This window comes from Nannobrachium achirus (genome assembly GCF_963921795.1).
Source record: "Nannobrachium achirus genome assembly, chromosome: 6".
Taxonomy (NCBI): domain Eukaryota; kingdom Metazoa; phylum Chordata; class Actinopteri; order Myctophiformes; family Myctophidae; genus Nannobrachium; species Nannobrachium achirus.
The window spans coordinates 22,553,990-22,581,264 of NC_137815.1; the positions used below are offsets into that span (position 1 = coordinate 22,553,990).

Genomic DNA, 27,275 nt, shown 5'->3' on the forward strand with positions numbered 1-27,275 from the left:
GAGCCCGAGACGCAGGGATTTAGTAATTTTATAGCATAAATTAATAATCACATGAGAAACCTTACAATTGTCTCCCTGGTGACTTTCTGCATTGGCATTGAGGGGTCTTGGCTAAACTGTTTTTTTTTTTTTTTTTTTTATTCTTACAATTGCATCCTTGTGCAATTTCTAAGCAAACAATGGGTGTGGGTGATGAGCCCTGGGTGAATATCATCATTCTGTGGTTTTGAATCACTGTTGAGGTCATTATGTTGTCACTCTACAAACAACCTCCTTGCATTCTTTACCAAATTTGTTTGTGGTGTTCAGCCTAACATTCAATTGTCTTGATGACTTCCAGGTTTGGTACTTAGATTATGACTATGACTATATGAGAGTCTGACTTGTTTTTGTGCCCATGCTGCCTCAGAAAGCAATACTGGCCACTTCCAGAGAACAGCTGACATACAAGCTCACGTCGCGTCGCAGATGCAACCGTTGTGAGCTTGTAGATCACACTCGGTTGCGGCACCGGAAGCTGCCGCACACCTTCTACGCAATGCACGATGGGACGTTGGAAAGTTGTGGATAGAGAGTTCTGCCAATGTGGGGTCAGAAACAGCTCTGGTCACATGGTTCAAGTAACTCGTAATGTCACTTTCCCCTCATAGACTCCAATGCATTCTGTAAACTTCCGGTTCGCTCTAAGAATTAATGGATCAATAATTTATACCATGCAATCCCACAGCTGATTACACAAAGCAACATGTATGCCCCCCAAAGGTCTCAAGTTCTCTCTTTGAGATCCCTTTTCTCCATTTTGTTTATTAAGTGACTGCATGTGACACCTCGATCACAAGGCCTACTACATAAATCTGTGTTTTCACACTGTCATCACTCCACATTTATGCAGTGTTGTTTTTGACAGCAAATTCTGATTTAGTTTTAGTCATAGTCTTTTGAATAAAATGTCTTTTAGTTTTAGTCATAATTTAGTCACCTGAAAAGTTTTAGTTTTAGTCTAATTTTAGTCGACTAAATATCATTCGTTCCTTACTGTCCCCCCGACTCGGTCGAGGCAGCACGGCTGTTCACCCCAGAGTCAGGATCTGCCTGACGTTTCCTCCTCCTTAAGAGGGGTTTTTTCGTTAACATTGTCGCAAATTGCAAATTGCTTGCTCAGGGTGGGGGCCTCAGACCTGTGAGGTATCCGCTCGGGTTCTCTCGAGGGGGTACCTCACGCCGGGTACAGGTTCTGCTCGGGTTCTCTCTCTCCTCCCCCCCACCCCCCCTACCCTTACCTCCCCCCTCCCCCTCCCCTTCCCCTCCCCCTACACACGCATGCGCATGCAGCGCCTGTGTGTGTGTGTGTGTGTGTGCGTGTGCGTTCGTTCGTTGCTTCGTTCGTTCTTGTACATACGCATGCAGGACCTGTGTATGTGTGTGCGTGTGCCCCTTGTCTGTCTTCCCCTTGTCTCTCCCATGTCTCTCCCTCTCTCCTCTCTCTCTCTCTCATGGCTCTTTAGCCTTTGTAAAGTGTCTTGAGATAACTTGTTATGATTTGACACTTTAATAAAATTGAATTGAATTGAATTGAATCATAAGATTTTAGGCGACTAAATCTACAGTTGATTTAGTCAACTAAAATGTATTTTGGCAGGCCTTGATGACATTGTAATGGCTGATTTTACACTTGGCTGCGTGCTGAAAATAGCCGATCTAAAAGCTCACAACGCGTCACAGAACACCTGAGAGCAACCAAACATAAAATGACTCTCTTCTCCACAAGTCCCTCCCTAACGTTTTAGTCTAGTTTTTATTTTGTTGACGAAATTGTCGTTATATTTAGTCTTAGTTTTAGTCATCACACCTTAGTTTTTATTTAGTTTTTACTTGGTTTTCGTCAGTGATCTTTGATGAGGTGATGTCACGTGACATCACTTCCTGTACTGACTGAAAGACGGACACTTCCTGTACTGACGGACAAGCTACGACATTTCTCATGGTATAATGCGACCTTCGGTCGCAATAATAAAATTGTTATATTACTCACATTAACCTCACACTATGACAAGTTTCACTTTAGCGATGAATACATGGTGAGACCATTAGTCTGACAACACTAATATAATATAATATAATATAAGGCTATATTAGCCTTTATAAAGGACATTTTATTGACCACATTTTGACAATGATGGATTACATCGATGAATCCAGCTGAGCTATTACAGTTTAGCTCATTCGCTTGGATGCAATAAAATAAAATTATGTCTCATAACACTATTACCACACTTGCAAAAGAAACACAAACAATCAAAAATGATAACCACATGCGTAAAAAAAAGAGAACAAATTAATCGTTGAGAACCACTGTTCTACGATGTTGGATGTCATTGAGCATCCATTCTCTCCACCCTGTCCACCCCTCCTCTGTGTGCCCCTCTCCCTCCTTCCCCACCACCACCACACCACCAGGGACATGCAGAGAATGTTAGAAAGGCAGAGGCTGACATTTCTAAAAGGGCCTTTTGGTGAAAACATCAAAAATAGCAGACCTCCAAGCTCACAACGCGTCGCAGTGCTATTTTCGATGCTTGATTTCTACACATTTCTTGATTTTAAGATACAGCAAGTTCAGGAGAGTTTGGACAAGGCAATTCTCTTGAATGCTGCCTTCAGGTATGGCATGGAAAGATGGCATTAGCATTTCCTTCACCATAGTAAAAACTGCATTCATGGTACTTTTTACAGATGGATAAAAGGGCAGGGGCTCGAGCCCCCTTTGATGTCTATGTGTGCACGTGCCTGACCATCACCACCATGCTCTTGCACCTCTTGCATGCCTTGATTTCCACCTGCTTCTTGCTCCATTGAAAACATTGCACTGGAACCCTTATATTGTAATATCTTTTCATTGTTCACAATTTGCATCTGCGGCAAGTGTTCATCCTTCAATTGTGCGAAGGTGTGTTACTCACTCCAATCACCATTCGTGCTGGCGTTGTTCATTGTACATATTTTACATGCAATGACCCAATGCCAATGAATTATTTGCCCAATGAATGCTAATGGGAAATGTACACAGCCAACTGAGAACAATAACAATGTTTTGAGTGGAATGAAAATTGGTCAAGTGAAATAATGCATTGATTGGCCAATTGTCTTAATGGTGTGGGGTTTTAAGGCAGGGTTTAGAAAATCAAGGTTGGAGTTTCAAGAAATGCATCCAAGCGATTGAGGAAAAACAGGCCTTATAGAGGTACACAGAGCGTCAAGTACAAATAATTGTTTTGAATGACAGACAGAATGTGAAACATCTGTGCCATGTCCATTGGTGCAAGTTGTAGCCTACTGGCTCAACTGCTGTGTGTCAAACTTCACAACCCATCAAGTACACGCCATAGTTGTCTCATGATGGCATATGGCGAAAACAGATATAGCCTAAGGCAGGGGTCTTCAACATGGGGTCTGGGACCCTTAGGGGTAATTTAACAACTTGAACCCATCCCTATTCTGAGGAGAACTTAAGCCAAAAATAGCAGATCTACAAGCTCTCAACGCCTCGCGCTGCAAGGCGTTGAGAGCTTGTAGATCAGCTATTTTGAGGTAAACAAGAGCAGACCAAGTACAATGTGAAGTGGTTAAATGTCTGGAAAAACACATTAACGTGATTCCAAGACTGACGACAGTGCTGTCAAACAAGTCTATGAATCTATCTATGAAATCGATGACATCATCACGTTCATGGTTGTGAATTAGCTTTTAAACGTGCGCGCACACACACATACACACACACACGCACATGCACACACACACACACACACACACACACACACACACACACACACACACACACACACACACACACACACACACACACACACACACACACACACACACACTTGTACTACTGTACTGACATTGACATTTCAGAATAGCTTTTTTTTCCGATTCCGATTCCCGGCCTATCGGTATGCAAATTGAACAGCTTTTCAAGATTGATATGTCAAAGATAAGTACTGTATAAAATAGGATTGGAAAGTGGTTACTGACCCCCTGGAACACCTCTAAGGACCCCTGGATATCGTCATCATACGTTAATATTTCCTTGAAATTTCAGCAAATCAAAGTCCCTATGCCTGCTACACAGAACTTTCCACTTTCCAGATTTCTATCTGCCAGGGCAAGTGCCATGTGTTTATAATAAAAACAATATCTAGGGAACTTTATTACATCTCAAATGTATGATAATGAGGTGTTTTAGCTGCGCTAGAGGCTATATTATATGCTCAAGTTAACGCGGTGGCCAGAAACGGAATGTGTTCAGGCTACGTTAAGGTCTCTTTACATTTTCGATAATTTGTTTATTTTACCCCATTGCACTCCATCTAGCCAGCCGCAAGGAAATAAGATACAAGACCAGATGAGCACTCTCTCCCCCTGAGTGTGTGAGGATGGCTCCCCAACTTCGGGGTTGTGGACAGTGCCGGCACGAGTGCTGGTTTTCCATTCATTGTCTCCACCAGCCGAAGGCATGGGGGAGAGTATGTTTTCCCCTCCGTCCGTCCGTGCGTGCGTGTGTCCTCGCAGTTTGTGTGCACCTAATCTCAGTCGCCGTTGGCCCTGTCGCTGCCAAAGTGAGCACACACATTCCCTGGATGCCAATCTAGAACCTCTGCCCTACATTTTTCAAATGGGCCTTTTATAGCGCCACCTAGTGGCCGATGTTCGCAAAACACATTTCTGTGCACTGCTCTTACAGATTTTGTCCAAAAGTCCTACAAATCAGTAGGCAGTATCTCGACAGTCATGTGATTGACACAGATCTGTCCGATTTTGCATATTCCATCCTGATTGGCTAAGATTGGCTTCCAAAGTTTGTAGGATTGAGCCGTTTTGAACAAAATGTCTCAAATCCCAAACGCAAAGTGCAATTATCATGAAATCGCGCACACACGTTCCCACTAGGTCGAGGAAGAAATGCCACTTCAAATGTTTTAAATCAGCCTCATGGTGGCGCTATAACAGGCCGATTTGTGGTTTTACCTATAACTCCACCGATCAGTTTCAAACTTTGTAAGCGCACTCCCTAGAGGCCAAGGAAAAACCCTTTCCCTGCATTTTTCACATCAGCCTTTTATAGCGCCACCAGGAGGCCAACTTATGTAAAACACAATTTTTCCTATTATTCCTTGAGATTTTATCCAAAGATCATGCAAATCGGTACACAGTATCTTTATAGTCATGTGATCAAGTCCGATCCGTCTGATATTTCATATTCCATCCTAATTGGCTAATAGTGGCTTCCAAAGTTTGCAGGATTGCTCAGTTTTTGAACAAAATGCCTCAAATCATCAACGCAGCTTGCGATTAGTGTGAAATTTGCCACACATATTCCCACTAGGTCAAGGAACAAATGCTACCTTTTTCACATTGGGCTGTTATAGCGCCACCAGCAGGTAGACATTAGCAAAACACATTTTTGGAACACAATGCCTCAAATCATGCATGCAGCGTCCGATTGCCATGAAAGATCTAAGGTGAAGAACATATGCCACCCTTTTTACATTGGCCTATTATACAGTAGCACCACCAGGACGCCTGGCCTGGTGGAGACCTCTGCTCGGAAGAGCACTGCTTCTAGTTTGAATTGCATTTGAGTGTTGGCTCAATGAGTAAAAACTACAAGCGAAATGGCTGCCAAGTGGGGTCAGTGCATATAGCTTCTGTCCTGTTGGCTGGCGCCCGGTTAAGGTTCATCATTGTTGAACCTCACGCTTCACACGCGTGTCGGACTCCACATGCTTCAGCACCTATACAGCGGACTGCAATTGGACGTGACCGCACCCCTTTTCTCACATAACACAGAGCTAGTGCGCGGGGAAACTGACACATCTGCAGATGTGTAACCAGGGCCTCACTCTGAGTCCAATTATTTAGAATGCAGGCCAGGTGTGACTGCTTAAATCAGCCATCACCCACCCTATGGCAAGCATGTGTGTGTGTGGTGATGTGTGTGTGTGTGGTGACCACACACACATTGCTGTCCGCTGTACTGTGGTGTGTGTGCGCGCGAGCGCGAGTGTGTGTGTGTGTGCGTGCGTGCGTGCGTGCGTGCGTGCGTGCGTGCGTGTGTGTGCATGTGCATCCGTGCATGTGTATGTGTCAGGAGGCCAAAGAGGGAGGTAATTATCACATCTCCCTTCAGACAGGCGCCCCCCCCACCCCTTCGCTTTTTCCAACTCATAAAGTGTTTTATATACGTGATGATTTATATACGGTATGTGTATATATATATATATATATATATATATATATATATATATATATATATATTATGTCGATGAATTGAATACCAAGGAGCCCAATGGAAACAAGACAGCAAGGACTCTTTTCACATAACTCGACAATTACATGAAGACACTCATTGAGTCTTCAGTCCTTCCCACCGCCTCTCATCTTGCAACCAATACGATCCTCCATTGCACCTATTTTCTCCAAAACGGAAACATGTGTAGCTTCTCTCCCCCCCTTTCTCTAATATACGTATATAGGAAGCTGTTGTTAATGTGGTTTGAAAAACGGAGGGTTCTTGAATGGATGACTGACAGCTTGAGACGTCCGTGAACCATGTTTTCTCATGCCAATAAAGCTCCTTTGAATTGAATTGAACCCCATCCTTTGAGGGCCGGGTCTCCGGGGGCAACAGTGCAGACAATTCAAAATAGAGACAATAGGAGGGGGGAAAGAAATATGATTGAAGTTATAGCAGCTCATTATGTAGTAAAACAGTTACACATGGACTTGTTACAGCTGGGCAGTGTTTTAAGCCTTACAATACTATAGAAAACAATGTCGCACGACTCGCACATCATCTGGGGACCCCCGAAAATAATTTGGGGACCCCCCCACAGGCCCCACTGCTATACATGAACGAGCAATCTATAACTATGACGTAATCAGAAGCCTAACTTGAACAAAAGTGGACGCACAGAAGTTCTTCCTATCACCACTGCCTGGTAAAACTACCCCCAGTGAGCTGGAGAAGGTTCAAGTGAAAAGCTCAGCCAAACAAGCAGCTATAGCACCTACCAGTGGTGTGTTAAGTAACTAAGTCAGGGGTCTTCAATGTTTTCAGGCAAGGGCCCCTTAGTTGAGAGAGAGATGAAGCAGGGACCCCCACAACCTTTTCATAGATTCCATATAGTTTCATTGTTTGACAGCACAATCATCAGTTTATTTTGGATTAATGTCAATTTGTGTTTTCAGATATTTAACCACTTGAACCGTCAATACTTAATAAACTTGACCTTTCATTCTGTACTTAGTCGCTGTTTTCCCCCTCTTTGCCGAAAATAGCCGATCTACAAGCTGAGTGAGGCGTTGTGAGCTTGTAGATCTGCTGTTTTTGGTTACATTTCGGGGTCTTGCTGACATTTCTCAGAATATGAACACTAGGGTTCAAGTGGTTAGTATATAAAAAAGGAGAAAAAAGTTTATATCACTCAAAGATTTGGAGGACCCCCTGTAGTAACTCTGAGGACCCCCTAGGGGTCCCGACCCCCTGTTGGAAACCTATGAACTAAGTACATGTACTTAAGTTATTTGAATTATTTGTACTTTACTTGGGTAATACCAATTTCCAATAATTTTACTTCCACTACACTACATCTTGGATCCAAATATTGTACTTTTACTGCACCACATTTATTTGAAAACTTTAGTTACTAGTTACTTTGTAGATTTTTGAAAACATACATTAACAACTTAAGCCCTATTTCAGCCATTTGAAAATAACCGATCTACAAGCTCACAATGCGTTGCGATGCGATGTATTGTGGGCTTGTAAATTGAAATGGGATATTCTGCATTATGAGTACTTTTACTTTTGGTACTTTAAGTACATTTTGATATCAATAATTCAAGTCAATTTTGAATTCCAGACTTTTACTTGTATTTCTACATTACAGTATGTGTGTGTGTGTGTGACACACACAGAGTGTATCACATCCTGATTTAGCTGTTTGGGGCATGTTTTGGGCATGTCCCTCCCACTTTCAGTAGAAAATGTGGGTACTTTTTCCACCCCTGGCTATAGCACCCACTAGCAGCAGTATGGAAGCCATGCAGCCCAGGCTGCTGTGGACTTTTCCAAAACACACGCTGCCCCCTGTAAGTCAGTGTACAGTAAGTTAACTGTTTGCATGTGCTGCTGGAGTGTTGGTAATGGCTTAACTACAAACACACTGCCTCTGTGGAGACTGACACAGCGGCTCTGCTTTGATCTGCTGGATATTTTATCCCTGTGTAAAGAAAGCATGTTGCTGGGTCACTGCGCATGGCCCGTCGCTGTCCATCAGCAGTGGTGCTGAACCATTCACTAATCAATGCATTTAGACCAGTGGTTCTCAAACTTGCGGTCTCACTTAACAGTAAACAAACCAACATAAGTGTATACAGGGTATCTGCACATGTATCTTCATGCTCACAACGCCTCGCAGCATGTAGATCTGCTATGTTCACAATATTTATCTGTGGAACCGAGTCGCATTAAATGTAATACCTACAATTCCAAGTGCTTGTCAGGGTGGGGGTCCCCAGTTCAAATATGTTTATTTTGGGTTTCACTGTCTAAAAGGTTTGAGAACCCCTGATGTAGACTATTTACCTTATTCCTGGCCCTCTCTAGGGAGGCTGACATTGCCTTTTACAGAGGGCGCTAGAGCGTTTTTCTCTGTGTGCTGCTTCAAAAAACATATTTTCACTTCCTCCCAAGTAAGAAAGTGACAGGGAATTGTCTGTTGCCAGATTTTGCCAAAGAAATAAGCTCAACAGAAGCAACTAGGCTCAGTTTTACTACTTTACATTTACATTTGAAAATAGCAGATCAGCAAGCTCACAATGTGTCACATTGCGACACATTGTGAGCTTGTATATTTGCTATTTAAAATAATATTGAGAAAAAAAAAAAATTACTAAACCTGTTGTATTTTTTGTGTCCTTCTTCAGAACAAGCCATGTCTTGTAGCTTGCTTGGCTCAGTATGTGACAATTGTGTGTATATAGGAGATATCAGAAGGGCCCCTCCCATCTGTGTATTTGTGCGTCAGGGGCCGGTGTGGTGAGGTGTTTAACTGTGTATTTGTCCTCATAATCATAATACAGGCTATTTATGAAGCACATTTCCTTGATGAAAACCTTAAAGTGGGCACAAGGCTAATCTGCATGCTCCCTCATGAAAATAAAGTGTTCCTCCTATTTATTATTTCTCTGGCGTTGGGCCTGCCTCTGTATCTACACATAGAGTATAATGACCTCTGTCTCGAATGTGTGTGTGTGTGTGTGTGTGTGTGTGTGTGTGTGTGTGTGTGTGTGTGTGTGTGTGCGTGTGTGCGTGCGTGCGTGTGTGCGTGCGTGCGTGCGTGCGTGCGTGCGTGCGTGCGTGCGTGCGTGCGTGCGCATACACTCACGTTTGTCCTAAGTGTTGAAAAAATGCTTCTGGGCTTCACTGTATCAGATCTAAAAGCATGCGATAGAATTGAAATACAAACAATAACACTGCACACATATGGAGAACATTACGGAGCTTAGAGCTCATAATCCATATCATAACGCGGGCTTCATAAATCATTGGCACGCTTTCCGAGGGGGAGAGACAATATGCATCCGACACAGGATGGCGTGAGGCTCATTTCTAGGAATATGGATGAGTTTATTGGTGAACCATGCGCATGACCAGGCCTGTCAGTTATTACATAATCACCTGATCGCAATTATTTGAGCTAATCATGACTAGTTTCCATTCCTCTGAGTCAGTTGGAGGAAATAACAGAATTGTCACATTTCATCAGTGTCATCGACTCTCTTTGAACCACCTCCAACCTACCATACCTACATTGGGCATTTTGGGTTTGTGCTGCATCGCAACTTGGAGATCTACTATTTTTGTTAACTTTTTTTTTATTAAAGTATAGTTATTCAGGATGTGCCCATTTTTGTCCATAGTAGGCTACATTATTTATTTGGATCATTACAGGTCATTGTCAGTAATATTTTGTATTATATTATATGATTAGTTTGTCATATCTCCCGTTTGATTACAAAGCCTAAAAGGCCAGGAATGTAATTTCTGTTTCTAATTTTCTAATCGTTAATCACAATTATTTGCATGGCAATTAACACAGAGGACAAAACCATTGCCGCTGCTGACAGGTAGTCAAGGACTTCAAATAGCTCGGCCTAGACTGCTTCAGCAGAACAGGATTCCACAGGGATCTACGGTATATCACGGGTTACAGACAAGGTCAGAGAGAGATGGATGAGGCTGGCTTTGCCACTGAGTCAGGCACCCGGAACTGGTGGCGAGCACACTGACACAGTGGGAGGCAACCCAGGGCATGGACAGGAATGCAGTGAATACGTGAGCAGGGCTAGCCAATCAGCGTCGACTCCTACCGATACCCTTCTACCTATCACTCTGTCTGGGCGTGAATGGGCGTGGAATTAGTGGGATAGTAATATTAGATTAACGGTCAGATAAAATGTTGTGATTGTGAGTGACAGCCCTACTCATGATTACTACCCAGAACTGGAACCATGAGGCAGACTCAGTGGCGTCAGTTCAGAAAAAGCTAAGGTATGGCAACATGACAGGTGTCTTGCACGCGCGCCTTCATACCTTTCTACGGTTTATTGGGCTGGATATGGCAGCCTGGAACGGTTGTTCAAGTGCAGCTAAACTTAGCATGTTAGTAAACGACAACGTGCCACAATTAACAATAATGCATTGCACCTGTGCAGCTGACCTGCGGAACCTGGGTATATAGCCTACCATTTTGTCAGGATGGGGAGGATTTTGCATTTGTACTATAGTTATTTTACTGTAATTTAACAACACAATAACCAGCACAGTAGACAAAAGACATTCATGGATTTATATTTAAAAGTAACTTTTATTTCCCCACTGGACACTGGGTATGGAAGCTGCATACCCCTGCCATACCCAATTGACGCCCCTGGGCAGACTTACCGTAATACAGACTTATCTGTGCTTCCACAGGTATCTGTGCTTCCATCTGTGCATCCACCCCAAAACCCAATAGAGATCCTTAAACCATTTCAATATATTGAATCAAAAAGAAACAGAAGAGTCATCATCCATAAAGAGTCCTAACACAAATGAACACCACTGCACCAAGTACCACATGATAGGGGAATTAAACGTGGACTCCAACCATTACATCATTATCTTCAAAAACTGTATTAGTATTGCATTTGCAATCTAGTATTAGAATTAGTAAACTATAAAATCAGGCCATCGTGTTGATACATTTTGTCTCACCGAGAACATGGCTGGTTCAGAGACACTGGCCGAGGAAGAGGAGCTCTAAGATTATACAGAAAATGACCTTAGTTTTTCATAGCAAATATTTGGGGTTGATATGAAATCTTCCAGTATCTTCTGTTGACCATTAAATAATACAAAACAATTCTGAGCACATTGTGAGCCTGTAGTCTGCCATTTCCTGAACGTTTTCAATCTTGCCTTTTACTACCCCATAAAAAACTAAAACTAACGTCCCACATCTCAGAGAAGTGAAACACAGTGACATGACAGTGACTATAGTAATGACATGATCTTTGTGGCTAGGCAGGGTACAAGAAACATGTGGGGAATAATACAGACATTGGTACATGTCTGAGGCATTCACCACCACTCACTGAAAGCTACTCTTATACTGTTAAAATATCTGTGCGGGGGGCACACACATTTCTGTGTGTTGTCTCTGCTGTTGTATCCTACTGACTCACCTGCCAGTGTGAGGAGCCTCTATCGGGAGGACGTGGAGCCAGGGGCGTCACACCAAGTTCTGGGCCCTGGGTACAAGGATTCACTGCGGGCCCCCCATGAATGTTAACTATTGAAAAATAGCAGATATACAAGCTCACAGCGCGGCACCGAGTGCCGCGCTGCGAGCTTGTAGATCTGCTATTTTTGAAACATTTTGAAAATGTGTGCAAGAAACCTATGTTTCCATGTCAGTGGTGCTCAAACTTTTTCACGTGAAGGACCCCCAAAATAATATGTATTTGGCCACGGACCCCCATCTCAAAATATCTAGTTCCAGGGACCCCCCAGAAGCAAAACTTGAGTTACAAATGTTCGCTTAAAAAATACATATATTCAAAGATTTGCACACATTTTCACGACTTGTAGATCTGCTATCAAAAATAGCAGATCTACAAGCTCGCAGCGCGGCACTCGTGCCGCGCTGTGAGCTTGTATATCTGCTATTTTTCAATAGCTAAAGTTAGTAGGGCCCCTCCGCCTTGGGCCCTAGTAACTCAGTCCCACTTTCCTACCCCTTGTGACGCCCCTGCGTGGAGCCTCCGTCCTTTACTCCTCCCACCCAACACTCTCTGCTGACCGGTGCTGCCCCGCAGTGACAAATATCACCCTCCCCAGTCCCCGACCTGCCCACAGCCTCCGCTGTGGTGGGCAGGCACTTTACCACTGCACCACTCGAGTGCCCTGCAATAAGTAGGGATCAGGCATATTTTAGTTCAGTGATTCTAATCTAGCCTTTTTCTTTTAAATCAATTATCCAGTTCGATGTGTACAGTATTAGCCCACAGACCCCCATTTTTGAACATGTACACTGTATATCAAATCCTCTGTGTTCATTTTAACACAGAGAATGTACAGTACAAAATGTACAAACCCTTAAAGGTTGAGAAACAGTGTCGCAGACACTCAGCACATTCCTCCTAGCAGCTCACATGTATTTTTTGTATTTTGTATTTATTTATTAGCAAACATAGTTGAAATAAGAAAACAATACATTTGTATCACATATTGTGCAGGAGAAGTTAAGAAGCCTAAAGGCTTATAAAGAACTTCCCCTAATTTATAAAAACAGACATAAGTAAATAAGTATACATAAGTACGTTCAATAAACATGCTTAAATATAATCTACATACAATAAAGTACATAAAGTACATGCATATATACTACAAACTATCTACACCTGTACACACAACCAAATACACATTTATACTACATTTTAGCTATGAGCATTTTTTTGTAGTTGGCTTTAAAGACCTCTAATGAAGATCCTTTAAGCCTTGGATTGGCGGCATTCCATAAATTAGCTCCTCTAAATCTTATTGAAAACTGCCTGAGGGAAGTACGACAATAAGGTACATGAAGGTCTTTTGATTGCCGTGTGACATATGAATGAATATCAGAATTGAACGAAAATAAACTATTAAAACCATTTGGTAGATTACATTGATCATAGATACATTTATACACAAATATACATATCTGTAAAGAATTAACCTCGGACACAGACAGAATGTTTAGTTTCTTGAAGAGAGGAGCAGATGGTTCAAATCGTTCAGAGGATGTTGCCAGTCTAACAAATGCACTTCTGACTGGATGTAACCTGTAATCTAAAGAACGAAACACTGTTGTCCAAATTATTATTTTTTTGCGTCTGAAGTCAATGTGTGTGGAGTGTGTCTTCCACCCTTCGGTCTTTGGTCTTCTCCTCTACGCACCTGTCTCTGTAGGGGCAAATAATTTACTTATTTTACCTACGGGACCTTGGAAGTGTCCTGCCACCCTACCTGCAGCAGGGACAATGACATCCAGGTGCACATACAGCTGTGCCGTTTCAACTCCTCAGTGTTTACTGCTATTTTCCTGCAAATGTCCTGCAAATGCATTTTTCCACCGGTTTCTTTCCCTGTTTTGCTTTTCAAATTTGTATGGACAACAGAGCTTCTTTTTGCAGAAACAAGCACAAATTGCTGATCTACAATCTAAATCTTCTGCAAATCCCCTGAAAATCTACTGACTTGCCAATAGCAGGACGTGTGAATTTTTGAAACGGCACATCTGTAGGTCTAGCCTCTGCTGCCTTTCGTTAGAGACCTTTTTTTCCAGAGCGCTGCCATGCAGCTGCGGTGTCTGCACCAGGGACATGCTGGGCCCCTAATTCAGCCCGGGAAAAAGAGTTGTAGAGGCCCTCATTGCGCGCTATAGAGAGAGATCTCTCTTTATAGCGCTGCTGCTACTCAAAGATTTGCCATTTCAGATCATGACAAGTGACAAGCCAGTGGGCCAATTACATGAGTTATATTTCGCTGTCGGGTGGAAACCTTGAATGTCCAAAACCGTTTGTTTTGTATTTATCATTTTAAAAATCATTTAAACTAGTGAAAACAGCCGATCTACAAGCACACAACGCCTCGTACCGCGAGGCGTTGTGTGCTTGTAGATCTGCTGTTTTCACTACTTTTGTGCGACGGCCTTGTATGATGAAGCATGGCTTTGCTGTGTGAAAACATTTACAAATGTGAAACTTGGAGATACGAGGTTTCTGCCCGACAGTGACGATTTACTTTGTTGGCTGCCCAGCCCCCAAAATGGAACGAAGGCCGACATTTTATTTATTTATTTTTCCTAATGGCCGGCCTGGACGTCCGGGAATGAACCGGCCGTTCGGGAGTTCTCCCGCTTTTCCCAATGACCAGCACGTCCCTGTTGTAGATGCCGCTTGACACCGCATGTTTGCCGCTCTGAGAAATCGGTCTAACCAGAGACTTCCAGAACAGCAACCTGACAGTATCCACTAAAGCAGTGTAAAGCAGTCTGTCTGTCCACATTGCTATACAGCACCCCCCTTTATATAGTCCCAACGAGACTCAGAAGCTCTTTTACAAGGGAGTTCTGGACAAGATAGTAGCTTAAAAGGGTTCTTGTAAAATACCAAAGGCACCATAAGAAGCACTTGATGAATTCCACATCTGCTGCCTGCAACGGATCCTGGGTGATGATGTGTTGAAAGCGAGGCGTTGAAAGCTTGTAGATCTGCTATTTTTGGCAAATAGGTTTGGTGTAGACAAAAATATCAGACCAAGTACAGAGTGAAAGGTCAAATATACTAAGTAGCTATGATTTAAGTGGTTAAATGTCTTCAGCTAAGGGGTCCTTGGCCTGAAAACGTTGAAGACCCCTGATCTATGGCCAAACCCAAGGAAATTAAAAACAAGGTAGGGACATATACGTCATTTTCGCTATCATGCAATTCCAGACGGCAGATTCGTCTCACCATGGGAGCCAGCCCTGCAGCCGGAAGTTTGGTGGCTGCATTGGATTCCATGGAAGTCCGTGGAGAAGCTCATGAACAAACCACCAACAAACAATTATTCTGACTGTCTTAGACCTTTGTCAAATAATCACTTCTGGAAAATAAAAGACATCATATAAAACTTTTTTTTCTGCTATGTTACTTTTCAATGTGCACACTGTGCAATTTCATAGAGGTATCTAAAGAGTACAAAGTACGTTCTGAACGTGCCAAGGATTTAGTGTTGCCATGTTCACTTATTATAAGCGACTTTGGGCTTAATGTCTGTGAAGTTGCTTGTAAATATTGGTTGTTGCAGGTGGCGTCTTGTGTGTGTGTGTGTGTGTGTGTGTGTGTGTGTGGGGGGGGGGGGGGGGCCAGGGGGTCCGCGGAGGTACTGCAGGGGGTCCGCGAAATTATTGCTTGATTGATGAACAAATAAATACATTTATTTTACTCTTTTCCCCCCAAATGTCCATTTATCTTAATTATTTTAAAACATTTTCCACATTTATGTTAAAAATAAAACAAGCTTACTGCAATTGACATATTGTTGATAGTATTATTGACATGGTTCTCAGTTAAGGTATGCCTATGTATTCATGTTTAAAATAAAAGTATGAATAATGTTACACATGAATATATAGCCTACAAATGTTGTAGCCTCTACGAGGTGGTATTAAGGGGATTGCTCCATCTCTGCATCATTTTGAAGGTCCCTGGCCTGATTGAAGACCCCTGTTCTAAAGTGAACAAGTTGCAGAATGTCGCATTTGACAAGTTATCAAAATCTTAGCAGATCTATAGCTTGTTGATGGTTATTTTCAATACAGCAGTAAGTGCTCATATAAGTCTTGTACCTTCCTGGCCCTAGTTGGTTATTTTGGTCTTGTTTTCCTAGGCCTGGTTGCTTATTTCTCAGAACCTGGCAACACTACCAGAAACAATACATGACGGAGGATGACGCTGTTTAGATGCCTCAATAAAATTATACAGTGTGCACATACAAAAACAATTGATTGGAAAACAACCTGTGATATGCATTCTTTTATATTCCTGGACCGATTAACTGACAAAGGAGACAAACGTTCAGAAATAATTTATTCACAAGCATGGTCCAGCTGGCTGTCATCCTTCTGCCATGGCAGTTCACACAACTTCCGGTCCCAGTTTTGGCTCCCATGAGCGTCAATGGCGGATGCCCAGCCGTTTTGGTGACTCTACCTTCTTTATAGTTATCTTGGCCAAACCCAGGAAGGAAGAAGGGCAACCAGGGGGACAGCAGCAACACGGAAAGTCTGGCTGTTGATCGCGACACCTGGCATTCTAGCAGTCACCAGGGCCCAACAAGAGAACAAAACATTTCATCCCTATCCGAGAGATCAGATTGAGATTGTGTGGTATTGAAATATATAGTGTTTGATTGTTTAAACTTTATATATTCTTATTTTATGTTTGCTCAGATAATTCTATGACAAGAGACTGACAGGCCGGAAAGCATTTTCCCCAAAGCCATGGGCAATCAGCGACGCGGCACAGAACCATGTCAGTGCGTGAGCCAATCAGTGACGCGGCACGTGGGTCTAATGTTGTGTATAGCGTGACTGACTCACAGACATGACTCACAGACATGAGCTGGACGTTTTTTCATACTAACTAATCACAGTTCCCGTATCAAAGTACTCTCCCGATGCCGCTCCACTAGGACACATTTTGAACTCTTGGATCCTCTGGGGCAAGGCCTGTCCCAGTGTTATCTCTACCCGATGAAAAGAACATGAGCTTGGCATGGTTTGAGTCAGGATTGGACATGCTGAACAGACTTTATACGTTAGAAAACACATCACTGGACTGAGTGCACAGGTAGCGCCACAATTAACATTTCAACAAGACATGATGGGAACATTGGGAAGGGTGTGTGTGCGCGCGCGCGCGCGTGTGTGTGTGTGTGTGTGTGTGTGTGTGTGTGTGTGTGTGTGTGTGTGTGTGTGTGTGTGTGTGTGTGTGTGTGTGTGTGAGAGAGAGAGAGAGAGAGAGAGAGAGAGAGAGAGATTAAGAGAGGGAGGAGTAAAGACAAAAGAGGGTGGAGGCAGGAAGAGATAAGTGGAGAGGAAGAAGTAAGGAGAGAGTTAAATAGAGGGAGAGAGAGAGCTTCAAAGAAAGGACAGATTTACAGTGAATGAAAGTGAGAGAGACAAAGATAGAGAGAGGGAGGGAGAGAGAGAGAGAGAGAGAGAGAGAGAGAGAGAGAGAGAGAGAGAGAGAGAGAGAGAGAGAGAGGAAGAGAGGATAAAAAAAAGACCAAGGAAGATGGACACAGCAGGAGAGGGAAGCAGAGTGATAAAAGTGGCATAAGAAGAGAGAGAGAGAGACAGAATGACAAAGGAATGAGGGAGAGTGAAAAGAGAGGTATAGATAAAGTGAAGGAAGAGAGAGAGAGGACAAACAACAAATAACACCAGAACTACAGCGAGAGAGACAGACAGGCAAAGAAAGACAGTGAGGAGAGCGAGTGAGAGAGAGAAGAGGTCAAAAGAGCATTACTATACCTGCACCAAATAGACAAGCGAGAGAGCGAGAGAGACAGAGACACACAGACAGAAAGAGAGAGAGAGAGAGAGATAGAGAGAGTGGGCCGAGGCAGAGAGAGAGAGAGGGAGACTGGGAAAGCTGTGACCATCCCAAGGTAAGCTCAATTGAGAACTATTATCCGATGCTCGTCTTTTCCAGTAAAGCGGCCAGATGAAGGACAGGAAAACACAACGGGACAAACCAACAAAAAAGTGCAAATTTAAGGGAGTCAACGTAAAAACACGTAAAAGATACAGCAAAATACCCCAAAAAAGTAGAGGGTTGGGTACACATGCCTCAAAAGTAACTGGTGCAATGCCCATTTCGGGGCATTGCATGGCCGCTGCTCGCAACGCATGGCCACTCAGGAACATGTTCCACTTCTGGAGAAGCGCTCATCCAATGGACTTCCCACTCGACCCTGGGCTTCCGCGAGTCCTCAGTAATGCATCTGAGGGCGAAGTCGATCGGATGAGTGCTTCTGGAGATGCAGGACACGAAGGACAGACATGCAGACTAAAGGCCGGTCCATAGTATCTCCCAAATGTTCGGTGAGTTGGACTTTCCGACGTGCACATTTCCGAACTCTCATTCGGTCTAATGCTTTTCAGAAGTCGCGAGGGACATCATTTTATGGTCGGATAGGACCTTTTGACCGAAAAGGATCGAAAAGGATCGTTTGACCGAAAAGGACCTTTTGACCAAAAAGGGCAGTTTCGGTCAAAGTATGGACAGGCCTTAAGAAAGAGATTCCTGGAGTTTACAGATAGATGTACAGGAGGGGGGAAAAAGTATTATTATTGTTAATTCTACAAAAAAAAAAAAAAAAAGACTCAAATCTATTCAGTCTAAATAGCAGTATAAATATTTTGTCACAAGTTTGACAAGAATACCCCCCCAAAAATAATTTTATTTTCAAATACAAAACAACAAAAACTGTTGATTGACGTGAAAATACAGTTGTGATTGTGCCCTTCATTATTTTGCAGTGACACTGCCTTTAATGCGAGGAAATGTAATGCCTAATTTATACTCCATCACATGACGGTGTCGCATGCCAACAAGAACAGATCTTCAAGCTAACAACGTGGATGCAGTGGGTCTGTGGGCCGTTATCTTGAAGATCTCTGCTTGTCAGCAAGCAACGCCAACTGAGCTTAAACGTTTATCCTGTAGGGAGGAAACCCCCTTTTAAGTCAGAATAAATTCCACTGGTCAAGTTTGTTTACACCTTTTCAAAAGGAATCAACCTGGCTTTTCAGAATAGCACAACACTGTAACGTATAGGCTACGGAGCATAAATCAGAAACTGAACCCAGCTAGTGCCAGACAAGTTTATTAGTATCTAAAGCCCATTTAAACGGCAATTCAAAGTTTACAAAAAAAAACATTTAGAGCTTTAAGACAAAATAAATATTATAAATAAATAATAATAAATAATATGGGTAATATGAAAAGTAATAATTATAGTAAGTAAAAATTCTAAAATCACAATGGAATACATGAAAAATGAAAAGGCTAAAGGGGAAAAAAATGCAAATAAAATTCCAGTGCTGCTCAATAAATTATTATAAAAAAAAAAACACAATAAAAGGCATGTGCCAAACAGAAAGCTCTTCAGCTTTGATTGAAAACTACTGAGAGTTGCAGCCGACCCGCAGTTTCCTGGGAAATTATTTTCCAGATAATGTGGTGCATAAAAAAAAAGAAAGAAAAAAAAAACGCTCTTTTACTTCTGACCCTGGGTTCAGAAAACAGACCTGTCCCATACGACCTGACAGCTGTGGTCAGTTCACCAACGTACAGCTGAAGATCAGATTGTCCCTAAATAATTCGGCTGGAAATCCAACCCTCAGGTTTACGTCCACCAGAGTTAATGTCAGATGTCAGACTCAGAGAACTAGCTTTTCCCTGAACATCAAATACCTGTACATCATCCCCCAGACATGGGCTTTGATGGAGGAGGTCTTTGACCCCCAGTCAGTCTAGTGCTCTTGGATTAAACCAAAAACAGGGCTGGGAAAGTTAACCTGCAAAATGTAAAAACTCAATTTAAAGTTGTTCTGCTTTGACATAATTTATTCTCCTAAAATACGATATATGTAAGATACGATTAGTTTAGGTTTATTATGATTTTATTCATACAGCCCATCATTTTCAACAAGGCTAATTAAAGTAGTTAATTAAAACATTTAAAAAATGCCGTTTTAATTATCAAAAAAATCAAGAAATAAAACAGAACAAAAATAATACGGACATAAAAGGTCCTTCAGCATTGTAGCAGACTTGCAGTTTGTTCCAGATGTTGTGCATATACAAAAAGTGACAACAGTTTAGTTTAGTTTAGTTGTGTCCCATACTATCCGACAGGTCTAGATGGTTCATTATGTATCGCACAACGATCTAAATGCACTTTATTATGCTATTTCCATTCATTGTTCTGTGGAGTAACCTGACTATTTTATTTTCAACTGATGAACTTTTTTATCTTGTCTTCCCCTGTGCTTTCTTTCCCTAGCGTTTCATTGTGTATTTGACCTAGTATATGGTGCTGCGCTCTCCCTGAAAATATTATGAAAAATATGATGATGATGATGATGATGATGATTATTATTATACAGGGTTAGGGTTAGGGTTAGTACTACTACTACTCTGTACAGTAATTTTGATACATAGATTGTAGTTATTGTTTGATAATGAAGGTAGCCTGTGCTGTACATATGGCGTCATATTGTTTGTGTGTGTGTGTGTGTGTGTGCGTGCGTGCGTGCGTGCGTGCGTGCGTGCGTGCGTGCGTGTGTGTGTCAGTGTTCACAGTAAAGTCCTCAGTACAACAGCTGTACTTAAAAACCAAATTACCGTTAAACATATGACCGTTGATAATATTCTATTCCGTCTTGTAACCATTAAATAAACGTACATGTTTCATTTTATGTCCTACAGTATCACACTTTTTTTTTTCATTATCTTTTACATTTACATACAATCTATTCTATCCTATTCTATAACATGACATGAAACTATTCTATTCAATGAGATAGAAATGATTACAGACAAGGAGGATTGGAACGAAATTGATCAACAGCACTGTTTAATTCAGTCTAAAGTTTTGTTTAGACTCTAAACAAAACATATTGTTCTAAACACTTCACTGCTTTGTTGGGTTCTGTTTCTCTATGAAATGAACTACAAATAAATTAAAACTTAAACTAAATGTACACAGCAAACATTAAAGTAAATATTATAGGTCTTACTTTTAACATTCTGTATCTTTATATAAATTAGTATTTATTTTTCTCAAATATAAACAAAAAGAAGAAGAAAAAGTAAATAACGCTCCATCGTGTATCTTTTTCATTTTTTTTTTTCATAATGGGTCCAAGCGTGTAAAAAATAAATAATAATAATAACGAAATGTTGTTTAAACTGCCTTGTGTTTGTCAAATTGTTATCTTCTCTTGACAGTATAATTACTTATAATTACTATGAAGACATATTCTTAAAGGAAACATATTTTTAAAGCAGTCCAGGGGGGCGGTAGCTTGTATAGCTCAGTCCATATGGACTTGGTTTTGTAACTGCCATCTGGCTGATCCAAGTCCAGGATGGACAACAGTACAATATGTGGTGTGTGGACATCAAAGGGGGCTTGAGCCCCTGCCCTTTTACCCGTCTGTAAAAAGTGCCCTCTCCAGACCATGAATGCAGTTTTCACTACTGTGAAAGAAACGCAAATGTCCTCATTCCATGCCATATGAAGAACCTTGAGAATTGCATTGTCCAAACTGTCCTGAACGTGAATTCAGCATCTTATGTTGAAAGAATTGCCCTCTCTGTGTGGAAATCCATGCAATCTTAGTTCAGTGTGGTATCAAGCACCGAAAATCGCAGACCTCCAAGCTCTGCTATTTTCGATATTTCCACCAAAAGGCGGAAATTTTAAAATCTCAGCCCCTGCCTCTAACATTCTCTGCATGTCCCTGTGGACACTATAAACCTATGTGTCCTTGGACAAACCTCTAAATAGCACTGCTTCTCTTCGGTCCATCCCTCTATACCTCCTTTCGCCATCTAAAAGGTCTTGTGTGTTCATGTCCGTGTTGTTTTGGGTGTAAAATATATGCCATGTGTGTGGGACTGCATACCATATAGCTCATTTCAATATAAGGACATTTGGCTACAATTAAAAACAGTTAAAATACAATAATGAAGTTGCAGTGCCATGCAAGGAATGAATCAAAAATATTCACTGTTTCCTGTCTTTGAATGATTTAATGGATTCTGTCTGTCTTTCTCCACCTCCTTGTTCTTATACCTCTCTCCACACTCTCTCTTCACCCCCACCCCACACACACACACACACACACACACACACACACACACACACACACACACACACACACACACACACACACACACACACACACACACACACACACACACACAGTGGTTAATTAGCATCTGACTTACTATCAATCATGACAAAACGACTGGTGGCGCACGCACACAGGCACGCACACACGCACACACACACACACACACACACACACACACACACACACACACACACACACACACACACACACACACACACACACACACACACACACACACACAAAACAGTACAGTAGGCCTACAGTATTTGATGATGGTGATGATTATGGAACTACCGGTAGTATACAGGTAAATCCTGTTGAGATGCAATATCTCCTTTTTGAGGGAGCACAACGTTTCAACAACATAAAAAAACAACAATATCAAATAACATTATGAAAAATTAAAAGCATATGGTATCCTAGTTGATCTGAGGCACTGCATTGTTCTCCCAGCACTCCACTTATGTGACAATTTACCCTGTTGTTCACTGATACTTGTACTGTGACACTAATTCATTCTGACTGTTCTTCAAAGACACAATGTCAGGAAGAGAAGCTAACATCTTCCTGGCATTGGGAAACAACATCAATTTCGTTTTTTGCGGCATTTCATTGCACGTTTCAAGTCAAACAATCATTACGTGACACCGAAAGCAAACGGCAAGTAGCCTACTCCAGAGACCGAGCACGAGTGGCACCGCAGAAATAAATGACAGTGGGCTAGCATCGGCGTAAAAATGGAAAAGCTCTTTGGGAACATCTTGGCCAACATATTGTTTATACAAATAGACTCGCGGCAGAAGGCGTCAATTGCGTATGGCAAGGTATGTCAGCTGCCATATCTTGGCTAAAGGGGGGAAAACATGTACTTCCTAAAATAAATTCATCATGTCTGTTGCTAAGGTATGGCAACATGACTGGCTGCTGAACTGACGCCACTGACTCGCAATATGTAATAAGCTACACCGCAACATTTAACCATCAATCTTTATGTATTGTGTCATTTCAAGGAGGTGGTTCTCAAAGTGGGGTCTCAGGGGTCCTTCAGCAAAATGAAGACATAAAAAAAAACATCTAAAAGCGCTCATAACGCTAAGCAATGTGACTGGGTTGTGAGAAGAAATTGGGCCCTTCCTTACTTCCTGCACAGGTATTACCAATGATTCTGATGAAGGTTCTGTTCCATTTAGTGTAGCACAGTGGTTCTCAAACCTTTTTTATTTCAAGTCTGAGGCGGCATTCACACAGGCACGTTTTATTGCGATTAAAACGAATCCTGTAACGTATTGTCGGAAAATACACAACGTTTGGGCATGTGTGAAGATGCATCCGTATTCTTTTTCGAATCAAAGAAACGAATGCAAATCCACAAAAAAACGGTGGTTTCGATTCGCTACAGCAAACACTTCACTGTTGGTGTGAATCCATCCATCTCAAATACAGACAATGAAACATTGTGGTATATGGAGCCATGTGCGGGTTAAATCCATAGTTATATATAAAAGGTTAAATCTATAGTTATTTATAAAAGGTTAAATCCATAGTTATATATTAAAGGTTAAATCCCCCTCCAGACCGTCCGCTCTCATTAGATGTATGACCATTAGCCTAAGGTCCATGCTGGCCGCCCCCTCCCCTCATTGATTTAATTTCTGATCACCACTCCCTCGATCGCGCATAGTGTATTATTTGTGAGGAGTTGCTCACAGTCAGGCCTAATATACAGTAATATAGGCCGATGTGTGGGTCTCTCGCCCTTGCTCGCGCGAGCGCTTCCTCTCTCTCGTTCTCTGTGCCAAATCATGTCCAAATGGAGACGCTTTACGCACAGAGCGCAGAGAGGGGGAGCCAGGGAGGGCAAGACGAGGGGCAGAGAGATAGAGAGAGAGAAAGAGAGAGAGAGCGAGGGGGAGAGAGAGAGAGGAGGAGAGAGAGAGAGAGACGTTGACGTTCTCCTCTACGTAGATATTCATATCTTGCTAAAGTATTTGCTGTCTGGTTTATTGCTGGTAGATTTTGTGAGTCCCTCCGGACGCCGCTGCTTTTATTTTTTGATCGCCCGTTTCCGACCGTCGACCGCAGATAAATAGGCAAACGCCTGTGCCGCAATTTTGCGGGGGTCCTGCGGTTACATTGTGAGTTGAACTTGAAGAATTAATAAACATTATAGGAAGATGGAGGAGGCATTATTATGCAGCTTGGATACATACATGTCCCGTGGACAGACGTGGACTCAGGGATTCCTTGTTTCAGATGACTCAGTGTGCAGTGTGAGCGCAAACGTATCAATTAAATATGCAAGAATGTGGCAACTTCACCCCTCCCATTCGCACGACTCAACCGAATTATATTATGAGAATGTGGCCTGAGACTGAGAGTAAGTCTGAAAGTATAGAAATGGAACCAAATATGGACCCTTGCGGGGCCCTTTGGAACCCCCTCCAGGGTCCATGAGGGTCTCTGGACCACACTTTGAGAACCTATAGTGTAGCAGAGTGTTTCTAGTGAGCCAAAACACACAATATCAGCAACCTGACACTGTTTGACCAGAATGGAACGCAACCTTCCTTCAGGAATTCAGGAATAGGCCCAATGTCTTTCTAATATGGCTGCTGTGCATAGATGCTGCTGTCATTCATAATGGTGATGATGTTTATGTTTATTACAGAGAAAGATGCACACGTGGGTGTTGCTGGTCTGCCTGGCCCTGGCCCTCTACACCACAGGCTACTTCCTGGTGTCTGCCCACATGATCCACGAAGACAGACTCTCCACCAACAGGAATTTTACCTCAAACTCACTCTCTATGAGCAAGCAAGCAGACACGCCATCTGTTGTCATCGTAGGTAAGTTCCAAAGTGTTTGTGCTGCACGCAGTGACAGGAATTTCACCCACAATGCACCTCAGCTGCATTTTGACAGCCTTTGGGTGTGATTGAGTTTTACTACAGTCCTGGAGCTCACTTTCAACATGGCTTTCCTATTTTGGGCAAGCCACTATAGGGGCAAGCGTTTTCAAAAGATTTCAAAAAGATGGAAAATAGCCACACTACAATCTGCTATTTTTGTCATGCGACACCAAAGCATTTGCGAGGTTGTAGATCTGCTATTTTTAAAGGATTTTTATACATTTCATGCATTTGAAAACTTGTGAAACGAGACACTGTGCATAATGAGTACTTTCTACTTATTTTGATACCAATACTTTTGAACTCTTAATCAAGTAAATGTTGAATTCCGGACTTTTACTTGTAACAAAGTATTTCTACATTGCAGTATTGATACTTTGATTGATATTTAAGTAAAACATTTGAGCACTTTTTCCTTAAAGGGGCTATGTTACCAAAAGGGGTACTGTCACCTTAAGAAATCATCTTAAAAACAAGTTAATATTTTTTTGATGTCATTGTGGGAATGCGCGATAAGCCAATCAAAATTAATGAATTGACTGTTAGGGGGGAGGGGGCTGCGCTACGGGGGATGGGATCATTTGATTCAGACCGTTTTTAGAGAGACCACGTGACCTACTGTATAATACTAATATAATTTTGGGGCGTGTCAGGGCATCTTTAAGTGGTTGAATAAGATGAACACTTATACTTTACTGTGTCAGGGCTGCATTTAATTATTTATTCTGATTCTTTTTCTAACCCTAAGGCACTGTTGTATACAACGGTATAGAACAAATGAGTAAAGCATTTAACAGTATTTAACGCCACGTGGAACATGTGGTGTTAAACAAACTGGAAGTCCTCTTTAAAATGCTACTTCACTTCGACTTTGACTGCAATCTGGTTGTAATTTATGTGCTTTTATAATTCTTTGAATTATACATGGTTGAACTTGAGTAATATTGAACATAAGCTGTTCCAGCCCTCCAAAGGAAAAGGAAAAAAAGTTAAATAAAAGAAGCCTCACAAAGCGATGATATTTTGATCTATAACAGCCTTACATACAAATGCAATTGTGCAAAGTGCATAATTATGATGCTGTATGATGATAATACTGTGTCCTGTTCGGATGAATCATAGCGGAAGCATATTTTTAATTGTTTACAAACATGTTTTCAGAATTACCCAGATCGGTGAAAAAAAGAAAAAATAAGAAAGCAAAAAAGGTGAGTGTAAACATCTATGATTTCATAAAAAAAAAAAAGATTTAAGTATATTACAGTACATACAATATATATACTTCACTTTGATTATTTAGACGGGATACCACATAATGAACAATACATATCAATGTAATAATAATAATGCAAATACTACGGTACCTATACCTATACTGTACCTATCTCTATATGTATGTGTCTGTCAATCATTCTAGTTTTATTCATAATTGTACTTATCTCGGCTATTGGTAGAGCCTCTTCCTGTGGAGTCTGATGTATCTACTCCTCCTTCTCTTTGTTTATCAATCCATCAATCCATCCTTCCATATATCTCCCTTTTCATCCATCCATCCATCCACCTAAAGGTCCAAACTCTCCTGAACTTGAATGCAGCATCTTATGTTGAAATAATTGCCCTCTCTGTGTAGAAATCAAGCATAGAAAATAGCCGACCTCCAAGCTTGGAGGTCTGCTATTGCAGGTTGCAGGTTTTTACCTAAAGTTGTCACCAAAATTGCACCAAAAGTGCCCTTTTATAAATGTTAGCCCCTGCCTCTCTAACATGAACGTCCCTGCATTCCATCCATCTCTCTCCACAGCAAAACAAGATTAGGGTGAAGAAGAAGCGTCCTCCTCCTCCTGTGAACTGCGTTCCACTGTGGGGCAGCTGTAAGTCTCCTGGCAACGTGTGCTGTGACTTCTGCGCCTTCTGCCAGTGTCGCATGTTCAAGACAGTCTGCTACTGCCGAATGGGCAACCCGCAATGTTGAGAACCTTCAGAAACCATCTGAGAAACCTGCAAAACAATCTGCTACTGCCAACCTGCAATGCTGAGGACCTCTAAAACAATCTACTAGGCTACTGGTCCCAAACCTGCAATGCGGAGTTTGGGACCACAATGGAAACAAGCCCCCCCCCTGGGCTTTTTGTGTTATCCTTTTAGCAAAGCTTGTTATATTGTACCTGCCGCCGTATTGTTTGCGAGGTGTATTCAATCGATCAATGAGGACCTTCGAAACAATCTGCAACTGCTGAATGGACAACCCACAAAGGACCAAACCTAAACTAGACATCTCTAGATTCTCTACATACACACA

General features: G+C 42.0%; 1 protein-coding gene across 1 annotated transcript; it reads left to right on the forward strand.

Moving 5' to 3' along the window:
* Positions 1-24,741: 24,741 nt before the first annotated feature.
* On the forward strand, positions 24,742-26,948 carry LOC308286907 (agouti-signaling protein-like; the record flags this gene model as incomplete). The annotated part of the gene is made up of 2 exons (XM_080728029.1): positions 24,742-24,909; positions 26,778-26,948. The coding sequence occupies 2 exons, from the start codon at positions 24,742-24,744 to the stop codon at positions 26,946-26,948; spliced, it is 339 nt and encodes a 112-aa protein (XP_080584155.1).
* Positions 26,949-27,275: the final 327 nt, after the last annotated feature.